Raw genomic sequence first — 27,953 nt, 5'->3', positions numbered from 1 at the left:
ACATAATCACCCAAAATGCTGCAATTGGAATTTAATTCAATCATTTTTTTTTTGTTGATTTCGATTTTAGCTGTCGAGGAGTGATGATGGATCAGAGGACTGCTGCTAAATTTTTTTTTTTTATTTCGATTGAGAAGAGGAAACAGATACATGGGCTGTTTAATATTAATTAGATATGCATCTTGGGCTTATTAAGTTTTGAACTATGATAAGTGGGCTTCAACTATTACCGGGTTTTAAATAAACTACAATGAGGTGGGCTGAGAACCAAGACCGAATGAGATGGGTTAACTCATTTTAATTTGGTGTAAAAATAGAAAGTAGAAAATGGAGTAGTGGTTAAGGGCATGAGTGTTGAGCGGGAGGTCTCAAGTTTGAGTCCAAGCATTGACACTATTTTTGGATCTTTTTCTTGAGGTAGTTTTACTTATTATTATTATTATTATTATTATTATTATTATTATTATTATTATTATTATTATTATTATTATTATTATTATTATTATTATTATTATTATTATTATTATTATTATTATTATTATTATTATTATTATTATTATTAAGTATTAGTATTATTAAGTATTAAATATTAGTATTACTATTATTATCATTTTTCTACTAGTACCATTATTATTTTATTACAACTATATTATTATTAAAAGAATCATTTTTAGTAAAGTTATTATTTTTATTAAAGTTGTTTTAAAAATTATTATTAAAAACAATCATTAATATTATTACTAGAATTATCATAAATTTTATCATAATTAGTATTATTTTTATCATTATTATTATTAGTATTATTAATATATCAAATGAAGATTTTCTATATAAAAATATATTTAGGACATAAAACCTAACCATATTAGTACCTTTGTATTAAAAGTTAATTATCTTGATAAAAATAAATATATTAAATTATTAATAAAATCATTAATAATATATATATATATATATATATATATATATATATATATATATATATATATATATATATATATATATATATATATATATATATATATATATATATGTTCGATTACAATTACATGTATTAATATACATAACGGAATATAGGTTCGTGAATCCAAGACCAACCCTACACTTGTTAAATGACGTCATATGTATTTTTACTACAAAATACAGTATGGTGAGTTTCATTTGCTCCCTTTTTAATTGCTTTTGCAATATATATATTTTTGGGCTGAGAATACATGCGCTGTTTTATAAATGTTTTACGAAATAGGCACAAGTACTTAAACTAATTCTATGTGGGTTTAAACCAGAAATATACCCTTAGCTTGGTAACATTAAACTACTTGTCTATGTACGGTAGGCGCGAATCCTAAAGATAGATCTATTGGGCCTGACAAACCCCATCCCGACTATGGGATGCTTTAGTACTTCGAGGTTATTTTAAACACACCTGATCTGGTGTACTTCAGAGGGTAAAACATGAAAGTTAAGGCTTGTTACCGGGTGCCTACAGCTTATAGAATAATTTTATACACTTGCGAGTGTACATATATTTATAAACGGAAATCTTGTGGTCTATTGATATATTGAAATGATTGTTATGATAAACCTATGAACTCACCAACCTTTTGGTTGATACTTTTAAGCATGTTTATTCTCAGGTACGAAATAAGTCTTCCGCTGTGCATTTGCTCATTTTAAGGACATTACTTGGAGTCGATCATTGCAATGGGACCAAATGTTGATGACTTCGTCCAGGTGGATAAGGACGGGTCGTTTCACAAGTAACAGAACGTATCATCATCTGACACGTGTCCTCAAGCAATCTGGTAGATCTGACACTATAAATAGACCCCTTGGGTCGTCATTTTACACAGTTCAGAGATTCAGACAACTTTGAGAGCTGAGACTTTACTTCTCTTTCTCTCTCTACTTTATCTCACTAGAAGTCATCCGGCTAGCACTGTTATGCTCTACGGACGACAGATTGATTAAGCCACCCCACAAGTTTCTACACTTGTGAACCGGGTCTGCAGGGATTATTTCCCGAGGGTAAAAATCAATCGGCAACACTCCGCCCTCCTAAAGCTAGATTACTTCTAGTATCTTGTTAGCACACTAAGCCTTACCTCATAAGGAAATAGGTGTTAACAATGACGCCATCCACTAATGCAAAGAACACACGAAACGGAAAAGGAACAAAAACAACTGAAGCTCCATTTGTACTTGAAGCAATCAATAATCCATCAACTGATGACATGATAACTGTTGAAGATGTACCCGTTCAGCCACTAGATGGTATGATTGAAGAAACAGTTGCTGAAACTGCAGAAAGGCTTAAACATTTGGCAACTAATTCGAAGAAAAGGCCAGTAATCGAAGAAACGACAGCCAGAAGTGCAGAAAGACTTTCAAATTTTGTTACTAATCCAGAACGATGACCATTGATGCAACCACGGCGATGTCCATCATTTATACCTCTTCGGCGGATGACGGATGGCAGAGACAAGCAAATAATGAAAAGACAATCTATATTAAAATACAAGTTATCTAGGCTACTCGACAAGCTGGGCAGTCTTATTGATGATTCTGGGGATGATAACGACCTGAGCTATGATATTAATGACTCTGATGATGAAACTGACAAAGATAAGTTCATGTCATAGAAGCAGGCAGTGTTGCTTTTGAATGACATTCTTAAGCAGACAGCTCCGGCAAAATATAAGCAATGTTTAGCGCAGCCCGCCGTCCGTGCTGTGGCCGTGGACAATTTCTTTGCCCTCATTACTGGAGAGCAAGCCACCAAGCCACCGGCCATGGCAGAATCTACACAGTATTTCATTGATCGAATTGCTAATTATCCATTGCCCAGAAATCTTGCTATACTAGCAATTGGAGTTTATGATGGCACAACGGATCCGGAAGATTTTCTGACTATATTTGAAGGTGTTATGAGATTGCAGCATTGGGAGGATGAAACTGCGTGCCATATGTTTCCTATGGTATTGCAGAAAATGGCACGCGAATGGTTTGCTAGTTTGCCGCCAAGGAGTATTACCAGTTTTCTTGATTTGAGAGCAAAATTTGTGATGCATTACCAAAATCTACGGAGCTGTACTCTGACACATCTTGATGCACACGAGATCACAATGCATCATAACGAATCTTTGAGCAATTTTATGAAGCGTTATACACTTGAAGCACAGAAGATTCCTGATTGTCCAGAATCACAGCTTGTGTCTGGCTTCATTTTCTGTTTGGACCAGCGACAGTTTAGTGCACTTGTTCATGCATTACGGTATGACTTGCCAAAAACATTGCATCAAGCGTTGGAGGTTGCACAGAGGCATGTTCGAGCTGGTGAGCGTGGGTTGAACAAGTTTGATACTGGCAGTAGTAGCAAGCCGCACAACGGAGGACGGTATTTTGACAGAAATCAGAGAAGGAATGACAATTCAAATGGAGGATGGAGAGGAAACAATCACCCTAATGATTTTCACCACAATAGAAAGCCAATAGAAAGGCACCTGTTGATTATGGCGCTTACCAAAACTCCGAAAGAGGTCCTCTTCACTGAACCAATTCGGACCACTTTCAATGCTCCAGCACCTATGGAAGAAAGGGAGGGTCCAAAGAGTGAGTTGTGGTGCAATTTCCATGAGGCATGGGGCAATGATACGGACAATTGCAAATCTTTGATGAGGGAAATCATAGCGAAAATCAAGGCAGGAGAATTGAATCATTTGTTGCCTGGCAAACAGTACAGGAGGAATGATCCTCGCAGGAAATTTGCGTGGCAAAGGAATGATGGTAACAGAGGACGCCGTGGAGAGAATAGAAGAGAGCAACATGGCGGAAGAGATAATCGGAACCAACCGCAGTACGGAGACCGGGTCACGTAGCGTGAGACAACTCCAGAGGTTGTAATTAGGATGGTTTGGATCAACGACAGTTATTATGCAGAAGGTGAATCATCAAATAGCAATTTGGACAGCTGGAGATATGCTCCAATTATCTTTCAGCCAATTCAGAATTGGCCGTTGTCCGTTCAGCCAGTGATCATTTCAGCAGAGATAGCTAATAAGTTTGTCAACTGTATCTACACAGATACGGGAAGTGAAGCTGACATCATTTACTGGCATTGCTTGAAGACTTTTCCAAGGCATGTGCAGGACAGAGCTAGGCAAACGAGATTGAAAGTTTCTGGATTAACGGGAGCACCGGTAAATGCCATGGGGCAGATTCGTTTGGAAGTTGTTATGGGCACATTCCCATTGTTGAGAACAGAAACAATTGATTTCACAATCATAGATGGAAATTCTCGGTTTAACGTCCTTTTTGGAAGGGCAGCGTTGGCTAAATTCGGAGCAATAACATCGACAGCTCATGCAGAGACCAGGTTCCCAACTCCTAACGGAGTAGCCGCCATACATTCACAGTATGTGGCACCGGCTAGGGAGAGATCCACATTTGTGAACTTACCAAAAGGCAACGTAAACTGGAGAAAGCATGATCGGTTGTTTAGTGATGATGAAGTTCAGGAGTTTTTAATTCCATAATCAAGTGTGAAGGCCGGATAGCGCTGGGCGCTCGGCGTGTGAAGAAGCAAATCTTAGCATGTTATCAAGAGCAGAAGTTTACTATCAAGAGCAGTTTTTTAGCATTTTTATGAAGGCATTGTCTTTTACAATCGTTGTATTCATGCCAAAGTACACATGTTTGGCATTTGAAGAACATATTTTCGCATTATAGTGAAGAGCAGTGTTTATCAATTTACTGTGAGCCATTGTGCTAATTTTACAGTGCATATATTAGCAATTGCATACATTAAACAATCATGGCGTACTAATTAGGCTTGATCCACCTAAATTCGTCATCAATCGTTTATGTACTGCACAGTACCGAACAAAATATTATATATTTTTCTTAAACAAAGTGCTGCCCGTGACAAATGTAAAACATTACATTTATAACCTGCCCACAGAAGGAGTGTATTTTTAAAATACCTCCGATGGCGGAAGCTTTTGTGCCGGCCAGTAAAGGCACAAGGGATCGGCTAGAAAACGTTTAAGTTTTACTAGAACGCACCGAGGCATGATACAAAACTCAGATACTTGTCATGACAAACATTATAAAAAACTTACTTCACAGAACGAAGTTCTATATTTTATGTCTGAAGGCAAAATAATTAGCAATTCTTCCTCATATACTTTATGACGGAAGGCGTAAGACGGGGAGTTTATTGATTTGTAATCATTCTTCTAAAACACTTTCTATTCTTCCTCATATACTTTATGACGGAAGGCGTAAGACGGGGAGTTTATTGATTTGTAATCATTCTTCTAAAACACTTTCTATTCTTCCTCATATACTTTATGACGGAAGGCGTAAGACGGGGAGTTTATTGATTTGTAATCATTCTTCTAAAACACTTTCTATTCTTCCTCATTAATTTTATGACGAAAAGCGTTTAACAGAATTTAGACATCATATTAATTTAGCAAAACTTAATACTATAAGGTGTCTACATATGAATTACCTTATACACTTTTCAAAATGATTTGCTCAATTATACACTGCACAATTGTGTATAGAAATTTTATGCTCAGGTGCATAATCGATTGGTTTTAAAGTGTTAAGCATCAAAATATTTGCAACAAGCATGTAAACACACATAGTCATCACAATAAAGTCCGTATATATATATATATATATATATATATATATAATGTCAAAATCAGATGGAAAATTATTACAAAACATTGTTTGATATTTTTACAAAGATCAATCAAACTGCACGCTAAGCACATCTTGAGCAGATGAATCATCTTTGCTGCATACTTCGTCAAAAACGTTTATCTTCAAATTTATCAATTTGTTCTTGGCCTCATCAACTTTTCCTTGAGTACCAGGGGGCATAAGTTTGGCAATAGCAGCAGAAGGGGTTTGATTGGGAGCAAGGCGTTTGAACAGCTTGCCGGTCACATCAGCAATAGCATGGGCGCAGGCAGCATCAACATAATCATTGTAGGAATTCCCTAAAAGATTAGATCCAAGCACCTTAGCTATTAGACCTGGTACACCCTTCTTAAGCTCAGCAAAATTGCCCTCGCCTTTCTCCGCCCTCCGGAGAAGCTTAGCAGACTTTTCTCTCTCTGCATTCAGCTGTTTCTCCAGCTCACCAACTTTCACCTGTTCCTCTTCCAATCTCTTCTTCTCAGCATCCCTTTCCCCTTGCAGAACAGCAGCAACATTTTGAGCACTTTTTAGCTCAACTTCTTTAGCCTTTATTATTTTCTGCGCATCACTTAAGGCACGCTCAGCATCAGCAGCTCTTTTGCGAGCATTTTCACCTTCAGTTATGTCCTTACGGGCTAAAGCAAGAATAGACTCTTGATGCTCCTGCAGTTGCAGTACAGAGTCCAGGTGGTTGGTTAGCAGTACATGAGCTGCCATAGTTGATTCCCTGAGTTGATCAGAACGGAGAGCAGTAAATTGGGGTTTCAGCTCAGGGATAACACAACCCTGTACAAAACAAAATTTTATGAGTAAATTCAGGCAACTCACATCAATAACTTACAAGCATATACATGTAGATGGTCTTATCATTCATACCTGAAGAAGAGTTGCAAATTCTTTATCCTTAGTGGTAGGGTTTGCAATGATGGCCTGCAAAGCCCTCACATGAGCAGGAAGAGTTGGCTCTTGAACATTGGAGGAGGTGACAGCAGGGTTAGTGATATTAGGAAGAGGAGAATCATAAGTAGAGTTGCCTTCCGGCCTATCTTCATAAAATTCAGATTCATCGAAGGGAGCAAAGTCTGGGTCAGGCATTTTCAGGCCCTTCTCTCCTTCACTTTCAAGATTCCCCTGTGGCCTCCGGTCACCGCCCTCCGTAGCCTTCCCTTGGCTATCATCCGACTCTACTAAAATTACTAACAAAAACAAATTAGCATTATGAACAAACATAACAGTTATAAGCAAAGACATGTGCATTTTCAAGAAAGAGCAGAATGAACATACTTCTCCTGCATTTCTGCTTATTACCCTCCTCTGTACTCTTCGCCCTTTTAGAGCCTATGCTCTTCTTTCTTGTCTTTTGGGTTGGAGGAGGAGTAGGGTTGGTTTCACCCGTGATGTAAACTGATGCTGATGTTTGCTGATCGGCGGTGGTGGTATCATCCGTTGTCCGCTCAGTGTCTGTATGTTCAGACCCGGATTCGCTGTCTGAGCTGCTCACAACAATTTCTTTTCCCTTTTCGGCATCAGTAGCAGCTCTGGTTTCAGCTGCAACTCTCTCCGCCTCTAGTTCTTCAGCAGTTTTGTCACGAGCAGTGACCTCTACATCATCATCAAGATCAGCGGATAAAAGAGCATAGCGAACCTGCATCACGGAGTTGCCTGCAAAAGTTACACATGAATAGCAATATAAGTACACATGACAAACAGTAGACACAAATCAATATATGTATAATAGGATGATCATATCACATCCTACCCTGTTTTTTCCCACGAAGTACTGGCACAGAATTGCTCGGCCATTCTTGGCTCACTTTGCACAGCACAAGAATTCCCTCATACCTTTCGTATGATCTGGGCGGAAGACGGAGTCCTTTCAAACTATTTACTATCCGATGTTCTGCGGGAGAAATCTTAACACCCTTTCCTATGCCAGCATCAATAGCACCCCACTCCCGGACAACGGAGTATTCCTCCGGAATAACAGTTTCATCAACAAAGAAAAATGGACTTTTCCAGTCCTTCAAGTTTGAAACTCTATTTAGACCAACAAAATGATTATTTTTCTTACTATCAATAGTAAGCCAGCAATCGCTAATTGTGCGGATTTTAAATAAAGAGATAAAAACATTAATGCGAGGCTTTATATTAATAGCATTGCAATACATTTCAAAAAGGATGATTTTTTGAAGGCCATGAGGATGCATCTGACTAAGACAGGCACGATAATATCTAAGAAGGCGAAGAAGAAAGTTAGTAAGGGGAACATGGAGGTTGCCGTGGGTAATTTGTAAAGCGTATAAAGTAATTTTCCCCTCAGGAGGGTTGTCAGCAGTTTGTCCGATGGTGGGAAGAACAGGGTTGTATTGATTGAGATGGCGAAAGGCAATCTTTAAGCCATCTAAATATTCACTGGTTAATGATGAAGCTATCGTGCTAACTTCTGGAATGTCAGCGGTATTTGATGAAAAAGGCTTGGCGTGCTCTTGGCTAGTACTCCGTGAAGAAGCCATGATAATACAGTAAAAGATATCAACAAGAAGAAAATAGCAGTAAGATGAAGTGTACTGACCTTGGAAGATGGTAAACCTTAAAAAGTTGAAGATTGAAGAAGGCGATGAAGATTTGGGGGAGAAATATTCTTTTTAGATCTTAGCAAAAGTAAAAAAGTGATGGTAATAGGGTTATGACGGTTTTTATAGGATTTCATCGATGCAATTTTTATGGCCACGATTAAGACACGTGTAGGGGTGAGTTTAAACGAAGGGTACGAAATAGCACTTTTTATAGCTGGAGGCGCGTGGACGATCTCAGCCGTAAAAATTAATCATAACAGCGTCAGTAAAACTCGTCTGCATTTAATGCCTAAAATATTTTCCCCGATGCAAGTGGGCAATGAACAGGCTGGTTTGGCATGCGTTTTTCAAAAGTTTAACGACTTAATCATTCTTCAAATGCTTAAGTCATTAAACTGGGGGACTTAATGGTGTATCCTATCGTATACACACATAAAAGGTATAATGGTTGCATAAAAGTAGCATCAGGAAGGCTGGAAATAACAGTTTTGTGGAATTATACGTCCAGCATTCTCCGCTGTACAGGCTGCTCCATCATGCGTAAGCCCAGAAGGCCGGCTAGCGCGTAAGCCCTGGCCGGAGAACGCCACCTTCAGCATAAATTTCGGATCACAAGTAACAGAACGTATCATCATCTAACACGTGTCCCCAAGTAATCTGGTGGATCTCACACTATAAATAGACCCCTTGGGTCGTCATTTTACACAGTTCAGAGATTCTGACAACTTTGAGAGCTGAGACTTTACTTCTCTTTCTCTCTCTACTTTCTCTCACTAGAAGTCATCCGGCTAGCACTCTTACGCTCTACGGACGACAGATTGATTAAGCCACCCCACAAGTTTCTACACTTGTGAACCGGGTCTGCAGGGATTATTTCCCGAGGGTAAAAATCAATTGGCAACACTCCGCCCTCCTAAAGCTAGATTACTTCTAGTATCTTGTTGGCACACTAAGCCTTACCTCATAAGGAAATAGGTGTTAACAGCTTACAATTACATCCTCGTCCAGTTTCATCAACAATTCTACTCGTATGCACCCGTATTCGTACTCGTACAATACACAGCTTCTAAATGTATGTACTATTGGTATATACACTCTAATGATCAGCTCTTAGCAGCCCATGTGAGTCACCTAACACATGTGGGAACCATCATTTGGCAACTAGCATGGAATATCTCATAAAATTACAAAAATATTAGTAATCATTCATGACTTATTTACATGAAAATAAAATTACATATCCTTTATATCTAATCCATATACCAACGACCAAAAACACCTACAAACACTTTCATTCTTAAATTTTCTTCATCTAATTGATCTCTCTCAAGTTCTATCTTCAAGTTCTAAGTGTTCTTCATAAATTCTACAAGTTCTAGTTTCATAAAATCAAGAATACTTCCAAGTTTACTAGCTCACTTCCAATCTTGTAAAGTGATCATCTAACCTCAAGAAATCCTTGTTGTTTATAGTAAGATATCATTCTAAATCAAGGTAATACTCATATACAAACTTTGATTCAGTTCCTATAACTATAACTATCTTAATTCGAGTGATAATCTTACTTGAACTTGTTTTCGTGTCATGATTCTACTTCAAGAACTTTCAAGCCATCCAAGATCCTTTGAAGCTAGATCATTTATTGTCACTTCCAGTAGGTTTACCTACTAAACTTGAGGTAGTAATGATGTTCATAACATCATTCGATTCATACATATAAAACTATCTTATTCGAAGATTTGAACATGTTATCACTAGAACATAGTTTAGTTAATTCTAAACTTGTTCGCAAACAAAAGTTACTCCTTCTAACTTGACTTTTAAAATCAACTAAATACATGTTTTATATCTATATGATATGCTAACTTAATGATTTAAAACCGGAAAACACGAAAAACACCGTAAAACCGGATATACGCCGTCGTAGTAACACCGCGGGCTGTTTTGGGTTAGTTAATTAAAAACTATGATAAACTTTGATTTAAAAGTTGTTCTTCTGGGAAAATAATTTTTCTTATGAACATGAAACTATATCCAAAAATCATGGTTAAACTCAAAGTGGAAGTATGTTTTTCAAAATGGTCATCAAGACGTCGTTCTTTCGACTGAAATGACTACCTCTTACAAAAACGACTTGTAACTTATATTTCTGACTATAAACCTTTACTTTTTCTGTTTAGATTCATAAAATAGAGTTCAATATGAAACCATAGCAATTTGATTCACTCAAAACGGATTTAAAACGAAGAAGTTATCGGTAAAACAAGATTGAATATTTTTGATTGTTGTAGCTACGGGAAATATTGTAACAATTCTATACAAATCATATCCTAGCTAACTTATATTGTATTATACATGTATTCTAATATATTATGTAATCTTGGGATACCATAGACACGTATGCAAATGTTTTGACATATCATATCGACCCATGTATATATATTATCTGGAACAACCATAGACACTCTATATGCAGTAATGTTGGAGTTAGCTATACAGGGTTGAGGTTGATTCCAAAAATATATATACTTTGAGTTGTGATCTAGCCTGAGACGTGTATACACTGGGTCGTGGATTGATTCAAGATAATATATATCCATTTATTTCTGTACATCTAATTGTGGACAACTAGTTGTAGGTTACTAACGAGGACAGCTGACTTAATAAACTTAAAACTTTAAAACGTATTAAAAATGTTGTAAATATATTTTGAACATACTTTGATATATATGTACATATTTATTATAGGTTCATGAATCGACCAGTGGCCAAGTCTTACTTCCCGACGAAGTAAAAATCTGTGAAAGTGAGTTATAGTCCCACTTTTAAAATTTAATATTTTGGGATGAGAATACATGCAGTTTTATAAATGTTTTACGAAATAGACACAAGTAATTGAAACTACATTATATGGGTGAATGATCGAAGCCGAATATGCCCCTTTTGCTTGGTAACCTAAGAATTAGTTAACCGATCTACTAATTGACGCGAATCCTAAAGATAGATCTATTGGGCCTAACGAACCCCATCCAAAGTACCGGATGCTTTAGTACTTCGAATTCGTTTTTATCATGTCCGAAGGATTTCCTGGAATGATAGGAGATATTCTTATATGCATCTTGTTAATGTCGGTTACCAGGTGTTCACCATATGAATGAATTTTATCTCTATGTATGGGATGTATATTGAAATATGAAATCTTGTGGTCTATTATTATGATTTGATAATATATAGGTTAAACCTATAACTCACCAACATTTTTTGTTGACGTTTTAAGCATGTTTATTCTCAGGTGATTATTAAGAGCTTCCGCTGTTGCATACTAAAATAAGGACAAGATTTGGAGTCCATGCTTGTATGATATTATGTAAAAACTGAATTCAAGAAACTTATTTTTGATGTAATATATTCTTATTGTAAACCATTATGTAATGGTCGTGTGTAAACGGTATATTTTAGATTATCATTATTTGATAATCTACATAATGCTTTTTAAACCTTTATCGATAAAATAAAGGTTATGGTTGTTTTAAAAATGAATGCAGTCTTTGAAAAACGTCTCATATAGAGGTCAAAACCTCGCGACGAAATCAATTAATATGGAACGTTTATAATCAATATGAACGGGACATTTCATTTTGTGTCAAACAATGTATCAGTTATCCAACTTTTGGTCATGTACTTGCTTATAACCTTGCTAATGTTGGTGATGTAGTTATCTAATGAACAACTTATGGTGATGTACTTATCTAACGAACAACTATGTATTTAGTTGCATTTCAATAATGGAGGTTTTCGATAGCGTAATTTTATCAAGCGGTAATTTGATATCAATTATAACTATTTCGATTTTCTCAGATTTAGAGCCGCCGTGCAACGCACGGGCTCTTAAATCTAGTATTATGTATAAACAACACCAACATACAATAGGAGGGACATACCCCAACCCTATACACACCAAAACAGTCAACAAGAAACAATACAAAAGCTCAAGAAGGCCAATCATGATTATTAAAACAAAGAAAAGTTGTATACATTTTACAATCTCCATGGACAGGATCAAGCCCAAATGCATAGGGAGTTAAGAGATTAATTAACAATGTAAGGATGATTCTAGTATGTCAATTTGATCCCGTCAACAACGACCTCGTGTTGTGGATTGGTTTCATTGGAGTTTTGTTGAAATTTATCCTATTGAAGACCTTTTCATCAATCAATCAATCGTTATGTTAATATGAATGTGGAAATTTTGCAAAAGACATGTACCACCAAAGTCTTACAATCATAAATAATTCAATATTAGTTTTATAGTTATGTCGATTCAAGGTTGGAAATTTGCATAATCAAACCAAAACGTTAAAGTTTAATGTGGCCTACCAATTAACCCAAATCATACGTTTACAAAGAGACCTAGACCACAAACAATAGATTTATTAGAGTAAACAATGGGCTGGTTTTTGAAAGCAACTACTATGCAAATACTGTGAGTTTATATAAAACGGAGTAGCATATAGAGTGGTGGATCATGTAAAGTTATAGATCTAGCAACTACAAAAACAGAGAAAAAAATTGTTATTAAAAAAGAGAAAACAAAAAATGAGTAATATTGGTTTACTACCTATTGGTTGTTTTCTTCTGTTTCGCTTGTTCAACAGTGTCATGTTATTTGAATAGTACCTCAACAACTACTCTTAAATACAAATGTCCTCCTCAACAATCCCGGGCTCTGCTTCACTTTAAACACAGCCTTCTTACCGTCAATCTCCCTTACGCTTTCAACCTACACATTTGTTTCATGTGTTTGCGTTCGCTTGGTGATGCAGATTACCATCCAGTTATGAGGAACTAGAAGACAAATACAGATTGTTGTGACTGGAATGGCGTCACTTGCGATCAGTCCACCAGTGATGTTATTGGTCTTGATCTTAGCTGTGGTACGCTACAAGGTACCATCCATCCTAACTCCTCCCTTTTCAACCTTCCTCACCTCCAAAGACTCAACCTCGCTTTTAATGATTTTAGTGGTTCCGGTATTCCACCTGAAATTGGAAGGTTATCAAAAAGTCTCACACATCTCAACATCTCTAATTGCGAATTTGTTGGAAAAGTTCCAACAAACGTCACACTTTTTCATAATTTGGTGTCTCTTGATCTCTCTGGAAATGATGATATGATTCTTGAACCTCATGTTTTTGTGGGCCTGCTACAAAATTTTACTTATTTAAGAAAACTATCGCTTGCTTCTCTTAATATCAGTTCAGCTTTACCTAGTTATCTTAATATCTCTTATTCTTCTTTGGAAATACTAAATCTTGGGGATACTAAATTGTACGGCAAATTACCCGGTGACATTTTCAATATTCAGTCTTTGGAAATACTTGACTTGTCAATTAACAGTTTCACACTCACAAGCCAAATCCCATCAAAAACCTCGCTTCTTCCAAATTTGGTTTCGCTTGATCTCTCTAACAATTTTGATTTGAGATTTGAATCTCATATTTTAAACAACATCCTAAAAAGTTCTACACTCTTGAGAGACCTTCGTCTATCTTCTGTTAATGTCTCTGGTGTTTTACGACCTCATCTTAATAATAGGTCCTCTTCTTTGAATTACATGGATCTCTCTTATTGTAATTTGATGGGGTCCCTTCCCAAATCTCCACTTAACCTAACACACCTCACTTATCTGGATTTATCAAATAACAAACTTAACGGAACACTGCCATCTTGGTTGTTTACTCCTCCATCTTTAAAATATCTCGCTCTAGAAGATAATATGTTCAGTGGGGATGTATCGTTTGCTCTTCCGCAGTTAGAAGATATATCCATCGCTCGCAATCAATTAGGTGACCAAATTGATCAATCCCTCATTATGAAATCCACCAACCTTTATTCCTTGGATCTTTCATCTAATAATTTTAACGGTGACTGGGAGTTAAGTACACTGCTATCACACCTTACAAACATTGAATTTCTTTATCTCTCGTACAGTGGTTTATCAGTTACGACTAGTAACGCTGAAAATATTTCCAATCCCAATATGCAGTTTTTATATTTGAACTCTTGCAAGTTAAAGGAGTTTCCGGTGTCCTTACGATCCATGACAAATCTTACACATTTAGAGCTAACTAACAATGAAATGCATGGAGACTTTTCTTTCGAGGCAAGAGAGATCGGAGATGGTAATAAGTTGGAATTCTTGGATCTGTCACATAACCTAATAACAAGCTTGTCACAAATAAAATTGTACGGACTAAAAATTCTAAATCTCGAGTCCAATCAGATTCAGGGACCGTTCCCTTCATCAATTTGCAACATGAGCAATTTAGGTGTACTGGATTTGTCCAATAATAGATTTGGAGGAGATATTCCACGATGCTCTGGAAATATCAACAGTCTTGAAATGATGGATCTAGGGAATAATGATTTCCACGGTACAATTCCAAACATGTATGAAAATTGTGAATCGTTAACAGGGCTTATTCTGAATGGAAATCGCTTACATGGTGAGTTGCCAAGTTCCTTGAGCAAATGTCAATCCTTGAAAATACTTGATCTTGGAAACAATAGCTTCAATGGTACATTACCTCAATGGTTAGGTAATCTTCAAAACCTGGAGGCTCTTATTCTCAAATCAAACCATTTTCATGGTCCCATTGTTGTTGGATCCTCATTTGAAAGTCTACGAGTACTTGACTTATCACATAATGGGTTTGTAGGCCGACTCCCTCAAAAGTATTTTGAAAACTTAAAGGCCATGATGAGTGGTCTAAGAAGCACAGATCTTGAATATATTAATTTTAGAGGCGTGTATTACTCGGTCGTTATGGATGTAAAAGGTCGTGATCTCTCTTTTCCACAACTTTCGGTTGACTATGTGATTCTTGATCTTTCCGATAACCGATTTGAAGGGGAGATTCCAAGTATCATTGGTAATCTTATTTCGTTGATAGTGCTCGACTTATCCCACAATAACCTCACAGGTCGAATTCCACTTGCTTTAGGGAATCTCACAAACATTGAATCGGTGGACCTATCTTGTAACCGACTCACTGGGAAGATTCCTCAAAGCCTTGTCGGCATCACGAACCTTGAATATTTAAACCTCTCAAAAAACAATCTTGAACGGCATATTCCAGAAGGAAATCAGTTTGATACTTTTAACATGAGCTCGTTTCAAGGTAACCCAAAACTCTGTGGGTCTCCATTGCCCAATAAGTGCAGTGAACAGTCAGACGAGCCAGAGCTTGATGATGAGGTGGATAATGGATTCACATGGAGAGTTGTGATGATGGGATATGGATGTGGAACGTTTGTTGGACTGCTAATGGGATATCTCATATTATCAAGCGGAAGACCAAAGTGGTTTAATGCAATTGCTGATGCAGGAGAGTACTTAATTCATACAAGGCGAACCAAGAGAAGATATGTATATATCGGGAAATAATTTCTTGAAAGGTATGATTTCATGTGTTTCTTGTTTCAACAAATTGTCCAGTTTACAGTTGCTTAGTAATTTCCTTTCTAAATTTCATGCAGGATGAATGTTATGCATGGAGTTGGGCTGTTTGAAATAAGTTGTGTTGCATATTGAACAAGTTCATTGTGGAGCTCTACCTGTTGTTTTGATTATGGAGTACTAATTATCAAAAACTTATGAAATAAGTTGTGTTATGGACAAAATTTTGGTAATTTTATGAGTTAAACTTTTATAAAAGAAAAAATTCAGTGGAGCGTCCCTATGGTATACCCCATACTTTATGCGGCGTCCATGAGCTTTTTTTTTTACGTAACCCCATACTCGACGTCCAAAAGCTTTTTTTTCGTAAGGGGTCACCGTACTTTGCACCACTTTCATGAGGGGTCCTTGTCACTAATGGTCGTTAAATTGTTTCGTTTAGTCAGGACCTGTACATAGCACATGAGGGGTATTTTTGTCAATAAGATTTTCTCTTTTAACTACCACATCATCTATCTTCTATCCAAAAACAACATAAACTCTAATCAGTTTATTCCTTCCTTCCATCCATTAATTAATCCATATTCTAAATCATGCATTGCATGTCAAAAACTTCACTGGTGGCTTACACCGTTAAAAACCGAACCCCCAACTAGTTTATACTCCCTCCGTCACAGATTAATTCTCCAATATTTTTTTTCAGGCTATCCTAAATTGATTGTCTACGTATAAAAATGAAAAATAAAGTTAATGATGTTTACAAAATTGTCCCCAATGAATTAATTCAATTACAAAAGTTGAAGGCCTTTCTAATTAATTGATTGAGGTAAACTGTAAAGTTAGAAAAAATTACAAAAAAGTACATGACATTTCTTAAACTACGTGTTTTTTGTTTCAGATAATTAATCTTGGACGTGGGAGTATACAATAATCGGTACATCAAAACCCACAACAAAAATTGGATTAAGCGTATTGTTGTTGTTGGACAGATCAATGTTTCCGACCCAAAAACTACACTCACTTCAGTCCCAGATACGCTTATTGGGCCAGTTTCAGTTGTTGATTCATCTTGTTTAGTTGGTGAAGATATGTCAAACGATAAGGGTGCAAAAGTTGGATATGATTTTAAAGAAATTGACCAAGGCAAGAAATTTAAAGAAGGAAAAGGTTTGCTCCATCAAAGGTTAGTCGATCCAGTAAATTGCATTGTGATTGCACCAATTCATTATGCAAAGGTTTTTGTCGGAAATGGGTTCTTTAAGGCAAAACTGAAAGAAGCGGGTTTTGAAGAGGTTGTGTCTAAAGAAGTTGGTACCTCGGGTAGGAACAAGAAGAGAAAACTTGATTCGGATTCTTTTAGCTGGCACGATCATGCAGATGACGATAATATTGAAATTGCTATTCAAAATTCCTTTATAGTTTCTTCTGTGGATGGCGCGGAGTCTGCCCTTTAATTTCTGGCACCAAATTTCATGACCCGTCCTAATCCATCCGGACAAAGTCCATATCGATTATAAACGATTCATAATAGTTGATTACATTGCGAGGTACTTGACCTCTATATGATACATTTTACAAACATTGCATTCGTTTTTAAAAGACAAACTTGCTTTACATCGAAAGTTGACGGCATGCATGTCATTTCATAATATATCCAACTATAATTGACTTAATAATAATCTGGATGAACTCAATGACTCGAATGTAACGTCTTTTGAAATATGTCATGAATGACTCCAAGTAATATCTCTAAGATGAACAAATGCACAGCGGAAGATTTCTTTCGTACCTGAGAATAAACATGCTTTAAAGTGTCAACCGAAAGGTTGGTGAGTTCATTAGTTTAACATAAATAATCATTTCCATCATTTTAATAGACCACAAGATTTTCATTTTCAATTCTCATAAATACACGTCCCATGCATAGAGACAAAAATATCATTCATATGGATTGAACACCTGGTAACCGACATTAACAAGATGCATATAAGAATATCCCCTATCATTCCGAGAAATCCTTCGGACATGATAAAAACAACATCGAAGTACTAAAGCATCCGGTACTTTGGATAGGGTTCGTCGGGCCCATAGATCTATCTTTAGGATTCGCGTCAATTAGGCGTGCACTAATTCTCAAAATTAGTGATGTTCCCTAATTCTTAGGCTACCAAGCTAAAAGGGGCATATTCGGCTTCGATCATTCAACCATATAATGTAGTTTCAATTACTTGTGTCTATTTCGTAAAACATTTATAAAAAATTGCGCATGTATTCTCAGCCAAAAAATATAAAGGGTAAAAAGACAAATGAAACTCACCTAATGTATTTTGTAGTAAAAATACATATGACTATATCGAACAATGCAGGGTTGGCCTTGGATTCACGAACCAATGTCATTTGTATATTTATATATATTAAAACCTATAATCGTAACTGAACAAATTTATTTATTATATCTTAATTTATATATTATATATATTTAATTTATGTATATATTCAAAATGATTAATACTTATATAGTTATATTAATATGTCCATATTTTTATATATAATTATTTAGTGTTTAAAAATCAATAGTTTGCTATATATAAGTATTTATATAAATAATGTTAATATACTAGATATATAGTTATATGGAATATCAATATAATTATATTATATGTAATAAGTGTGTTTTTAGGTATAAAATATTTATTTGTTAAAAATGATAATTTTGATATTAATGATTTACTAATGATAATAATAATACCTTTATTAATAATGATAATATTAATAGATTGTATTGTTTTTCTTAATAATGATAATAATAATAATAATAATAATAATAATAATAATAATAATAATAATAATAATAATAATAATAATAATAATAATAATAATAATAATAATACCAGTAATAATAATAACAATGGTAAGAATTATATTTGTAATACTAATATCAATAATAACGATAATACTAGTAATAATTATAATACCAATGTTAATTATAATTCTAATAATAATCATGTCAATAATAACAAAATTAATCATAGTAAGTAATAATAATAACAATTAAATTATTAATAACAATAATCAAAAATAATAATAACAATAATAATAATAATAATAATAATAATAATAATAATAATAATAATAATAATAATAATAATAATAATAATAATAATAAAAGGAAAATGAGACTACCTTTGAAGGAGTTAAAATAAAAATAACTGTCCAGGCCTAGAATCGAACCCGAGACCTCTCGCTACTACACCAACACCCTTAATCGATGGACCGTTGCCCTTTTTATGTTTTAAAACCCAATCCAATTATAAATAACCCGTATTATGTTTCCCTATACATCTTCTTCTTCAGATAAATGAACGACCAGAGGATCCCAATCATAAAAACTAGATTGGTTTTAAAATGAAGCGTATATTCAATCATAAATTGGTTCTTGAGTGAATTGAAACTAAAAAATAAAAATAAAAAAAAAATCACAGCAAACTGCTCGTCGCTGTTTGAAGGAAAAAAAATATGATTTTCATTTATAGATCGTATTATGCCAAGGTTAAAACATGAAATATATTTCAATTCAATCCTAGAAACTATTCCAATCATCAATTTCATCAGAAATAACATAACTTTCGCGAATTTAAACTTCAAAGAACCAGCTGCCAAATTCGAATTCAAACCTTTGACTGCCAAATTCGAATTCAATATGAGGAATTGGAGGCTTAGAATTTGCAGATAGTTTGAGTAATTAAATCGTAACATAACTGCATTGTTAGATTTTGAAAAGTAGTTCGAATTTGAATTTTGGTTGGAAAGTTGTCGTGAGCAGAAATAAAAAAGAAAAAAAATTATAATGTGTTCTTATTATTTTCTGTATGCTTTGTCGATTCTAGCTAACACCTCAGTATCTAATGATAAATAAAGATCTTAATCAACTCATGGGAGCAGTAATTCACTTGTTGTGTTTCGATGGTGGTTGACACCCGATACTTGGACAAGAACAAGAAGACAGAAGGAGGAAAAAAAAAATAAAAATAAATAAGTCTGTTGGCATAAATCACGGAGATATATATATATCTGTATAATATATTTTATATTTATTATATATTAATAATTAATATATTAATTAATAACAATAATACAATTAATAATAATAATAATCAATAAAACTGATTTAACTGATGCTGATATATAAATATGATTTAATTATTAATAATATGATGTAACTTGTTATTAATTATAAAAGTACTTAATAAAGTAATAATAATAATATTGATAATAATAAAAATGATAATTTGATAATATGATAATTTTATCAATAATAATAATGATAAACATGATAATACTAATAATAATGATATAGCATAATACATATATCAAATCTGTTATTAATAATAATAATGAAAGTATTAATAATTTTAATACATTAATTGCATTCAAATGAAATCTAATATAATACCATTTATTATTTATGTAAGATTATGTTATATGACGACATTTACTGAACAGTTAAAATCTAAATGTTTAATAGAAATCATATATAGTTTCATAATAACATATACTAAATATTTAATATTCACATAATTCTATATCTAATAGTATGTAGTTGTGTTTGCATATTAGTTACATCATGTAAATAGAAATACATTAATACTGTTATATATATATATATATATATATATATATATATATATATATATATATATATATATATATATATATATATATATATATATATATATATATAACCTATATATCTATTTACTATATTATATTATTTCATAATAGAAATATATTATTAAAAGTTTCAACACATAATATTTATATCCCTTATATATATATGTATATTAAAATAATAATAATTATGTATAAAAATCATATATATTTATTTATAAACTCATTTTAATAAAGACGTAATTACTTCGTATATTACTTTACATTTCCAATTCAAATTATTAAATTGTATCTTATTATTTCAATTTAACATATATATTTATATTTATATTATATATACATATTTATTAACAACAATTGATTCGTGAATCGTCGGGAATAGTCAAAGGGTAGTTGCATATATGAACATCGTTTCAAAATTTTCTAGACTCAACATTACATACATTGCTTATCGTATCAAAATCACATAAAGATTAAGTTTAAATTTGGTCGGAAATTCTCGGGTCGTCACAGTACCTACCCGTTAAAGAAATTTCATCCCGAAATTTGAGTGAGGTGGTCATGGCTTACAATAAAAATGTTTTCATGACAAATATAAGTTGATAATTAGAGGTTTATCATTATTGAATAAATGAGTAAATGAAGATTCGACTTAACCGGTGACGTAGTCATGATTGAATTTAGAAAATAATTTTCGTCTTAACTTTTGACGTTGTCTTGGTTGAATTCCGGAATTCAAGGAATGTAAAGAAAATCTTCGAAATCTAAAAGATTTGATTCTTCGGCGAATTAAGATCTCTATAATTAAATACGATGATCTACCTCGATTACTCTGTCTGGTATTTCCACTATAAATTCTACCTTTTCCGTTCCATTAGTTTTCACCATTCCTATACTTTCTTTCTTTGTTCATATATCCAAAAGATTATAATAATGCTTAATCCGGTTCTAATTCTTGTTCTTATTCTGACTATCGTAATGATTGTTCTTCTTTTTCAACTCCCACAGGAAGAATCTTTTTATTTCTACTATGCTCTAGGGATTATTGTATGTATAATCCTTCCGTGTCTTTTTATTGCCATACGCACTGATATTCACGGTTTGTAATTTCAGTGTTATCATTGGGCTTTATATTTTCCCTTATATACCGGAGCTATTTGCCTTTTTATTCTCTTCTCGACTCTAAGTATAACCAGTAATGGTCCAGAATTTGTAGATATGAAATTCAGAATGAACATGGTTAATGTTCTAAAAAGGAAATGGTAATGGCACGATCTTGATTGGTTAAATTACCAAAATTCAAGAAAAAGATAGAACTATCAAGAAAATTTGTTCTTGATATGTTTATAGATTATATAGAATGTAAGAGTCGTATAACATGGCACATGATGACTTATGGTCTGTGAATCATCACGTTTCATTAAAAACTCAGCATGACTTACTGTAATATAATCACGTTGATCAAATGTCATTATATTATACTAACTCATGCATCGGTTCCCAACACTACTTCAAAAACATTCATACTTTAAATTCGAATTTTAAAGAAATTTAGAAACTAAAATGGTTTCCTTTATGATGTAATATAGATAGCAGGAAGAGATAAATAATTTCGGACAAGAATATTTATGAAAATATCCTCAGAAATATCGAAGATTTTTATGATGATATTTTGGAATTTCTAAGTTCGAAGGTTGATGAAGAAAGATTTTCCGCAAGATTTTAACATGACTTCAGAGTAGGATATTCTCTAAAGATTTCATCGGATACAGAATCATCTAGATTCTTTGAATATAGGTATGGTCCTTGTATTTGTCTTTGGTCTCCTTCGTGGTTAGCTCAATCCGTTTTTCAGTTCCAATTTTTCTGAGCTTTTCTAACATACTATTCTTTATCATTAAACTTCCGACAATTAAGGTCATTTACGGTTGTCTACAGTTTCTGCTGCTTCATTCAGCTTTTTCAACATTCAGAGTATTGATTTGTAGACTGAGTGCTGTTCAGAATTTCAGAATGAAAGACCATAATTCTAAGAGATAAATGTTATACATATAACTGTTGATGTATATATGCTGTGAGTTTTCAAAGCACTGATTGCTGATTCCCGGTAATTGGTATGGCAGTTCTTGTTACTAGATGCGGATGAGTATATGATAGGATTTCAATGAATAAATATAATGATTTATCGGAGAGATTTAAACCAAGAAGAAACGAGGTTGCCGGTATGTCTGCTGGTAATATGGTAGAATATGAAAGGTTCCCCGGTAACAATAAAAGAGCACGCATATATATCAAAGTTATAATAAGGTTGTTTTGAATGAAAAGTCGAAGTTTGACTTGTTGGAGCTGTGACAAAATTGGCTAATTTGGAAGGGATTACCAAGTTATTTTGGGTAATAATAATGTAAAGGAGCTAACACAGATACGGGTTAAACGTTTTACTCAGGTTCCGAGTGTTTAAAGATGCATAACTATATGCGTCAATCTCTTCTTCCGTAGATGAAGTGCGGTTGGTTCATACTCTCGATTGAGGTGTTTTCAAGAATCATGAAAGGTTTGAACGTAGATTGTAATTGTCAAAATACAAATGAGGTATAGGATGAAATCAAGTGGCAAACTTGAAGAGATGTTTAGTTTCATATGTTATAATCAATGTTTTAATTCATTTTAATTTTCCAATGTTGGTAGTCCTCAGTTGATAGTCCACAGTTAGCAGTTCAATAATTTGTATATAGTTTAATATGTAACATCTGAATTAATTAATACGTATCGTGACCCGTGTACATGTCTCAGACTCGATCACAACTCAAATTATATATATTATTGTAGAATCAACCTCAACCCTGTATAGAGAACTCGATCATTACTGCATATAGAGTGTCTATGGTGATTCCAAATAATATATATAGATGCGTCGATATGATATGTCAAAACCTTGTATACGTGTCCCGATATTTAAAGTGCGTAAAATAAATAACAGAAATTAAATAACGATAAATAAAGTGCGTAAAGTAAATAATAGAAATTAAATGACGATAAATAAAATTGCGAGAATGTAAATTGCGATAATTAAATTGCGATAAAGAAAATGTAACCAGTTAGCTAGGAACAATTAGCTAGGAACAGTTAGCGTGGATTCTTAACAAAATTTCTCATAGTTAATTCGTTTGCTTCTAACAAATTTTATTTTGTCAAATATTTTCTTCATTATGCCACTTGTTGGATTCTGATAAATCAAAATCCCAATATGAAATTGGATGAATATGGTTATTCTGTGGTGAACGGATTTGTATATCGGTGGATGTAAGTAGGATAGTAAATGACTGTTGAATCAACTTCGAAGAATGTACAGTGTAATTTATTAATGTGAGATCTGAATATTCTTCGGGTATTACCTACCCGTTAAAATATTTTCATCATTAACAGTTTGTACAAAAGAATTCTTAATTACAATCTTTATGAAAACATATATACATATATATTTTCTTCAGATGTAATCATAGATTTAATGAGTTAATATGATATTAAACTCATTTGATTTACCGTTAGAACAAGAATCTATAATCTCTAAAACATTAGAGATTACATAATCGCCATGTCGTATGAAGATAAATGATGTAGAACGTCATGTAGAACGAAGATAATCGAGGTAGGACATCATGTAGTATGATGATTATGCTGGAGGTACAGACTGAGAGTTTGAGACGTGTAGTGTTGAGGCTTGTGCTGTGGATGTTGTTGTTGGTGGTACTGGTGTTGCCGGTGTTGCTGCTGATGGTACTGTTGGTGCCGATGTTGTTGTTGAAGCTGGTAAATTTTGCACCATATTTTCCACATTGATCATTCGAGAGCAAAGCTCGTTGACTTCTTCTATTACACCGGGGTGATTGTTGGTAAGAACGAGCGAATGAATAAGGTTTAGAATCTGAGATAGTATGTAATCATGACGAGATATTCGGAAAATGAGGGTGAAAATGGTGTTTCGGACTAGTTCGCCGGTAAGTGTTTCAGGTTCTTCGTCAAAACGTGAATTTGGTTGATGGAAAGGATCGCCTTCTTTTCATCTCCATTGATTTAGTAGGCTACGAACCCATCAAATGAATTGGTTGATTCATTCTAGGACACTGCTTTTGAAGATTAGGTGAATATTCATGTCGGAACAGCTGTCGGAACAACTATCGGAATAGCTATCGGAATCTGAGGGACTCGAACTGGTTGAGGGATTCATCTCGTACGATCAGATGAAGGATTTTCGATAAGAAATAGATTATAGGATGTAGATTAGTACCCTGCAGTACATAGTTTACATATGCATATATAATACTAAAATCCCATAAGTTACAGAGGAATCTACGGAAGCTGTCAGGCAAAGGTAACAATAACAGATACGCTAAGATATGAATTTATCTATACACTATTTATGCAATAGAGGCAGTAAGACATGTCTAGACTTTAAGAATGATAAGCAAATAATTTTTGACACTAAATGATAAGCAAAACTTTTGACATGCAGACACGGTCGAAGTCCAGACTCACTAATACATCCTAACGACTTATCAGTTATACACACTAATACAGACCTGGTTCGCTAAGACCACCGCTCTGATACCAACTTTCATGACCCGTCCTAATCCATCCGGACGAAGTCCATATCGATTATAAGCGATTCATAATAGTTGATTACATCGCGAGGTACTTGACCTCTATATGATACATTTTACAAACATTGCATTCGTTTTTAAAAGACAAACTTTCTTTACATTGAAAGTTGACGGCATGCATGTCATTTCATAATATATCCAACTATAATTGACTTAATAATAATCTTGATGAACTCAATGACTCGAATACAACGTCTTTTGAAATATGTCATGAATGACTCCAAGTAATATCTCTAAGATGAACAAATAAACAGCGAAAGATTTCTTTCGTACCTGAGAATAAACATGCTTTAAAGTGTTAACCGAAAGGTTGGTGAGTTCATTAGTTTAACATAAATAATCATTTCTATCATTTTAATAGACCACAAGATTTTCATTTTCAGTTCTCATAAATACACGTCCCATGCATAGAGACAAAAATATCATTCATATGGATTGAACACCTGGTAACCGACATTAACAAGAGGCATATAAGAATATCCCCTATCATTCCGGGAAATCCTTCGGACATGATAAAAACAACATCGAAGTACTAAAGCATCCGGTACTTTGGATGGGGTTCGTCGGGCCCATAGATCCATCTTTAGGATTAGTGTCAATTAGGCGTGCACTAATTCTCAAAATTAGTGATGTTCCCTAATTCTTAGGCTACCAAGCTAAAAGGGGCATATTCGGCTTCGATCATTCAACCATATAATGTAGTTTCAATTACTTGTGTCTATTTCGTAAAATATTTATAAAAAATTGCGCATGTATTCTCAGCCCAAAAATATAAAGGGTAAAAAGGCAAATGAAACTCACCTAATGTATTTTGTAGTAAAAATACATATGACTATATCGAACAATGCATGGTTGGCCTTGGATTCACGAACCTATGTCATTTGTATATATATTTGTATATATATATATATATATATATATATATATATATATATATATATATTAAAACCTATAATCGTAACTGAACAAATTTATTTATTATATCTTAATTTATATATTATATATATTTAATTTATGTATATATTAAAAATGATTAATACTTATATAGTTATATTAATATGTCCATATTTATATATATATATAATTGTTTAGTGTTTAAAAATCAATAGTTTTCTATATATAAGTATTTATATAAATAATGTTAATATGCTAGATATATAGTTCTATGGAATATCAATATAATTTTATATTATATGTAATAAGTGTGTTTTTAGGTATAAAATATTTATTTGTTAAAAATGATAATTTTGATATTAATGATTTACTAATGATAATAATAATACCTTTATTAATAATGATAATATTAATAGATTGTATTGTTTTTCTTAATAATGATAATAATAATAATAATAATAATAATAATAATAATAATAATAATAATAGTAATAATAATAATAATAATAATACTTATACCAGTAATAATAATAACAATGGTAAGAATTATATTTGTAATACTAATATCAATAATAACGATAATACTAGTAATAATTATAATACCAATGTTAATTATAATTCTAATAATAATCATGTCAATAATAACAATATTAATCATAGTAAGTAATAATAATAACAATTAATTTATTAATAACAATAATCAAAAATAATAATAACAACAACAATAATAATAATAATAATAATAATAATAATAATAATAACAATAATAATAATAATAATAATAATAATAATAATAATAATAATAATAATAATAATAATAATAATAATAATAATAATAAAAGGAAAATGAGACTACCTTTGAAGGAGTTAAAATAAAAATAACTGTCCAGGCCTAGAATCAAACCCGAGACCACTCGCTACTACACCAACACCCTTAACCGATGGATCGTTGCCCTTTTTCTGTTTTAAAACCTAATCCAATTGTAAATAACCCGTATTATGTTTCCCTATACATCTTCTTCTTCAGATAAATGAACGACCAGAGGATCCAAATCATAAAAACTAGATTGGTTTTAAAATGAAGCGTATATTCAATCATAAATTGGTTCTTGAGTGAATTGAAACTAAAAAAATAAAAAAAAATATAAAAAAAATCCACAGCAAACTGCTCGTCGCTGTTTGAAGGAAAAAAATAAATATGATTTTCATTTATAGATCGTATTATGCCAAGGTTAAAACATGAAATATATTTCAATTCAATCCTAGAAACTATTTCAATCATCAATTTCATCAGAAATAACATAACTTTCGCGAATTTAATCTTCAAAGAACCAGTTGACTTTTTGAATTCAAACCTTTGACTGCCAAATTCGAATTCAATATGAGGAATTGGAGGCTTAGAATTTGCAGATAGTTTGAGTAATTGAATCCTAACATAATTGCATTGTTAGATTTTGAAAAGTAGTTCGAATTTGAATTTTGGTTGGAAAGTTGTCGTGAGCAGAAATAAAAAAGAAAAAAAATATAATGTGTTCTTATTATTTTCTGTATGCTTTGTCGATTCTAGCTAACACCTCAGTATCTAATGATAAATAAAGATCTTAATCAACTCATGGGAGTAGTAATTCACTTATTGTGTTTCGATGGTGGTTGACACCCGATACTTGGACAAGAACAAGAAGACAGAAGGAGGAAAAAAATAAAATAAAAAAATAAATAAGTCTGTTGGCATAAATCACGGAGATATATATATCTGTATAATATGTTTTATATTTATTATATATTAATAATTAATATATTAATTAAAAACAATAATACAATTAATAATAATAATAATAATCAATAAAACTGATTTAACTGATGCTGATATATAAATAAGATTTAATTATTAATAATATGATGTAACTTGTTATTAATTATAAAAATACTTAATAAAGTAATAATAATAATATTGATAATAATAAAAATGATAATTTGATA

At 33.0% G+C, this 27,953-nt stretch overlaps 1 protein-coding gene across 1 annotated transcript; it reads left to right on the top strand.

Moving 5' to 3' along the window:
- The first annotated feature begins 12,807 nt into the window (after positions 1 to 12,807).
- Positions 12,808 to 17,212, top strand: LOC139899588 (receptor-like protein 32). The gene is made up of 2 exons (XM_071882403.1): positions 12,808 to 15,749; positions 15,831 to 17,212. The coding sequence occupies exon 1, from the start codon at positions 13,462 to 13,464 to the stop codon at positions 15,736 to 15,738; it is 2,277 nt and encodes a 758-aa protein (XP_071738504.1). The 5' UTR covers positions 12,808 to 13,461; the 3' UTR covers positions 15,739 to 15,749; positions 15,831 to 17,212.
- The last annotated feature ends 10,741 nt before the right edge of the window (positions 17,213 to 27,953 follow it).

Source organism: Rutidosis leptorrhynchoides, chromosome 3, assembly GCF_046630445.1.
Source record: "Rutidosis leptorrhynchoides isolate AG116_Rl617_1_P2 chromosome 3, CSIRO_AGI_Rlap_v1, whole genome shotgun sequence".
NCBI classification, from domain to species: Eukaryota; Viridiplantae; Streptophyta; class Magnoliopsida; order Asterales; family Asteraceae; genus Rutidosis; species Rutidosis leptorrhynchoides.
The sequence above is the reverse complement of the archived record's forward strand: the minus strand, read 5'-3'. Positions and strand labels throughout refer to the sequence as shown.

Coding starts and splice junctions, on each gene's coding strand:
- LOC139899588 (XM_071882403.1), top strand. CDS start 13,462: ATGATTCTTGAACCTCATGTTTTTGTGGGCCTGCTACAAAATTTTACT.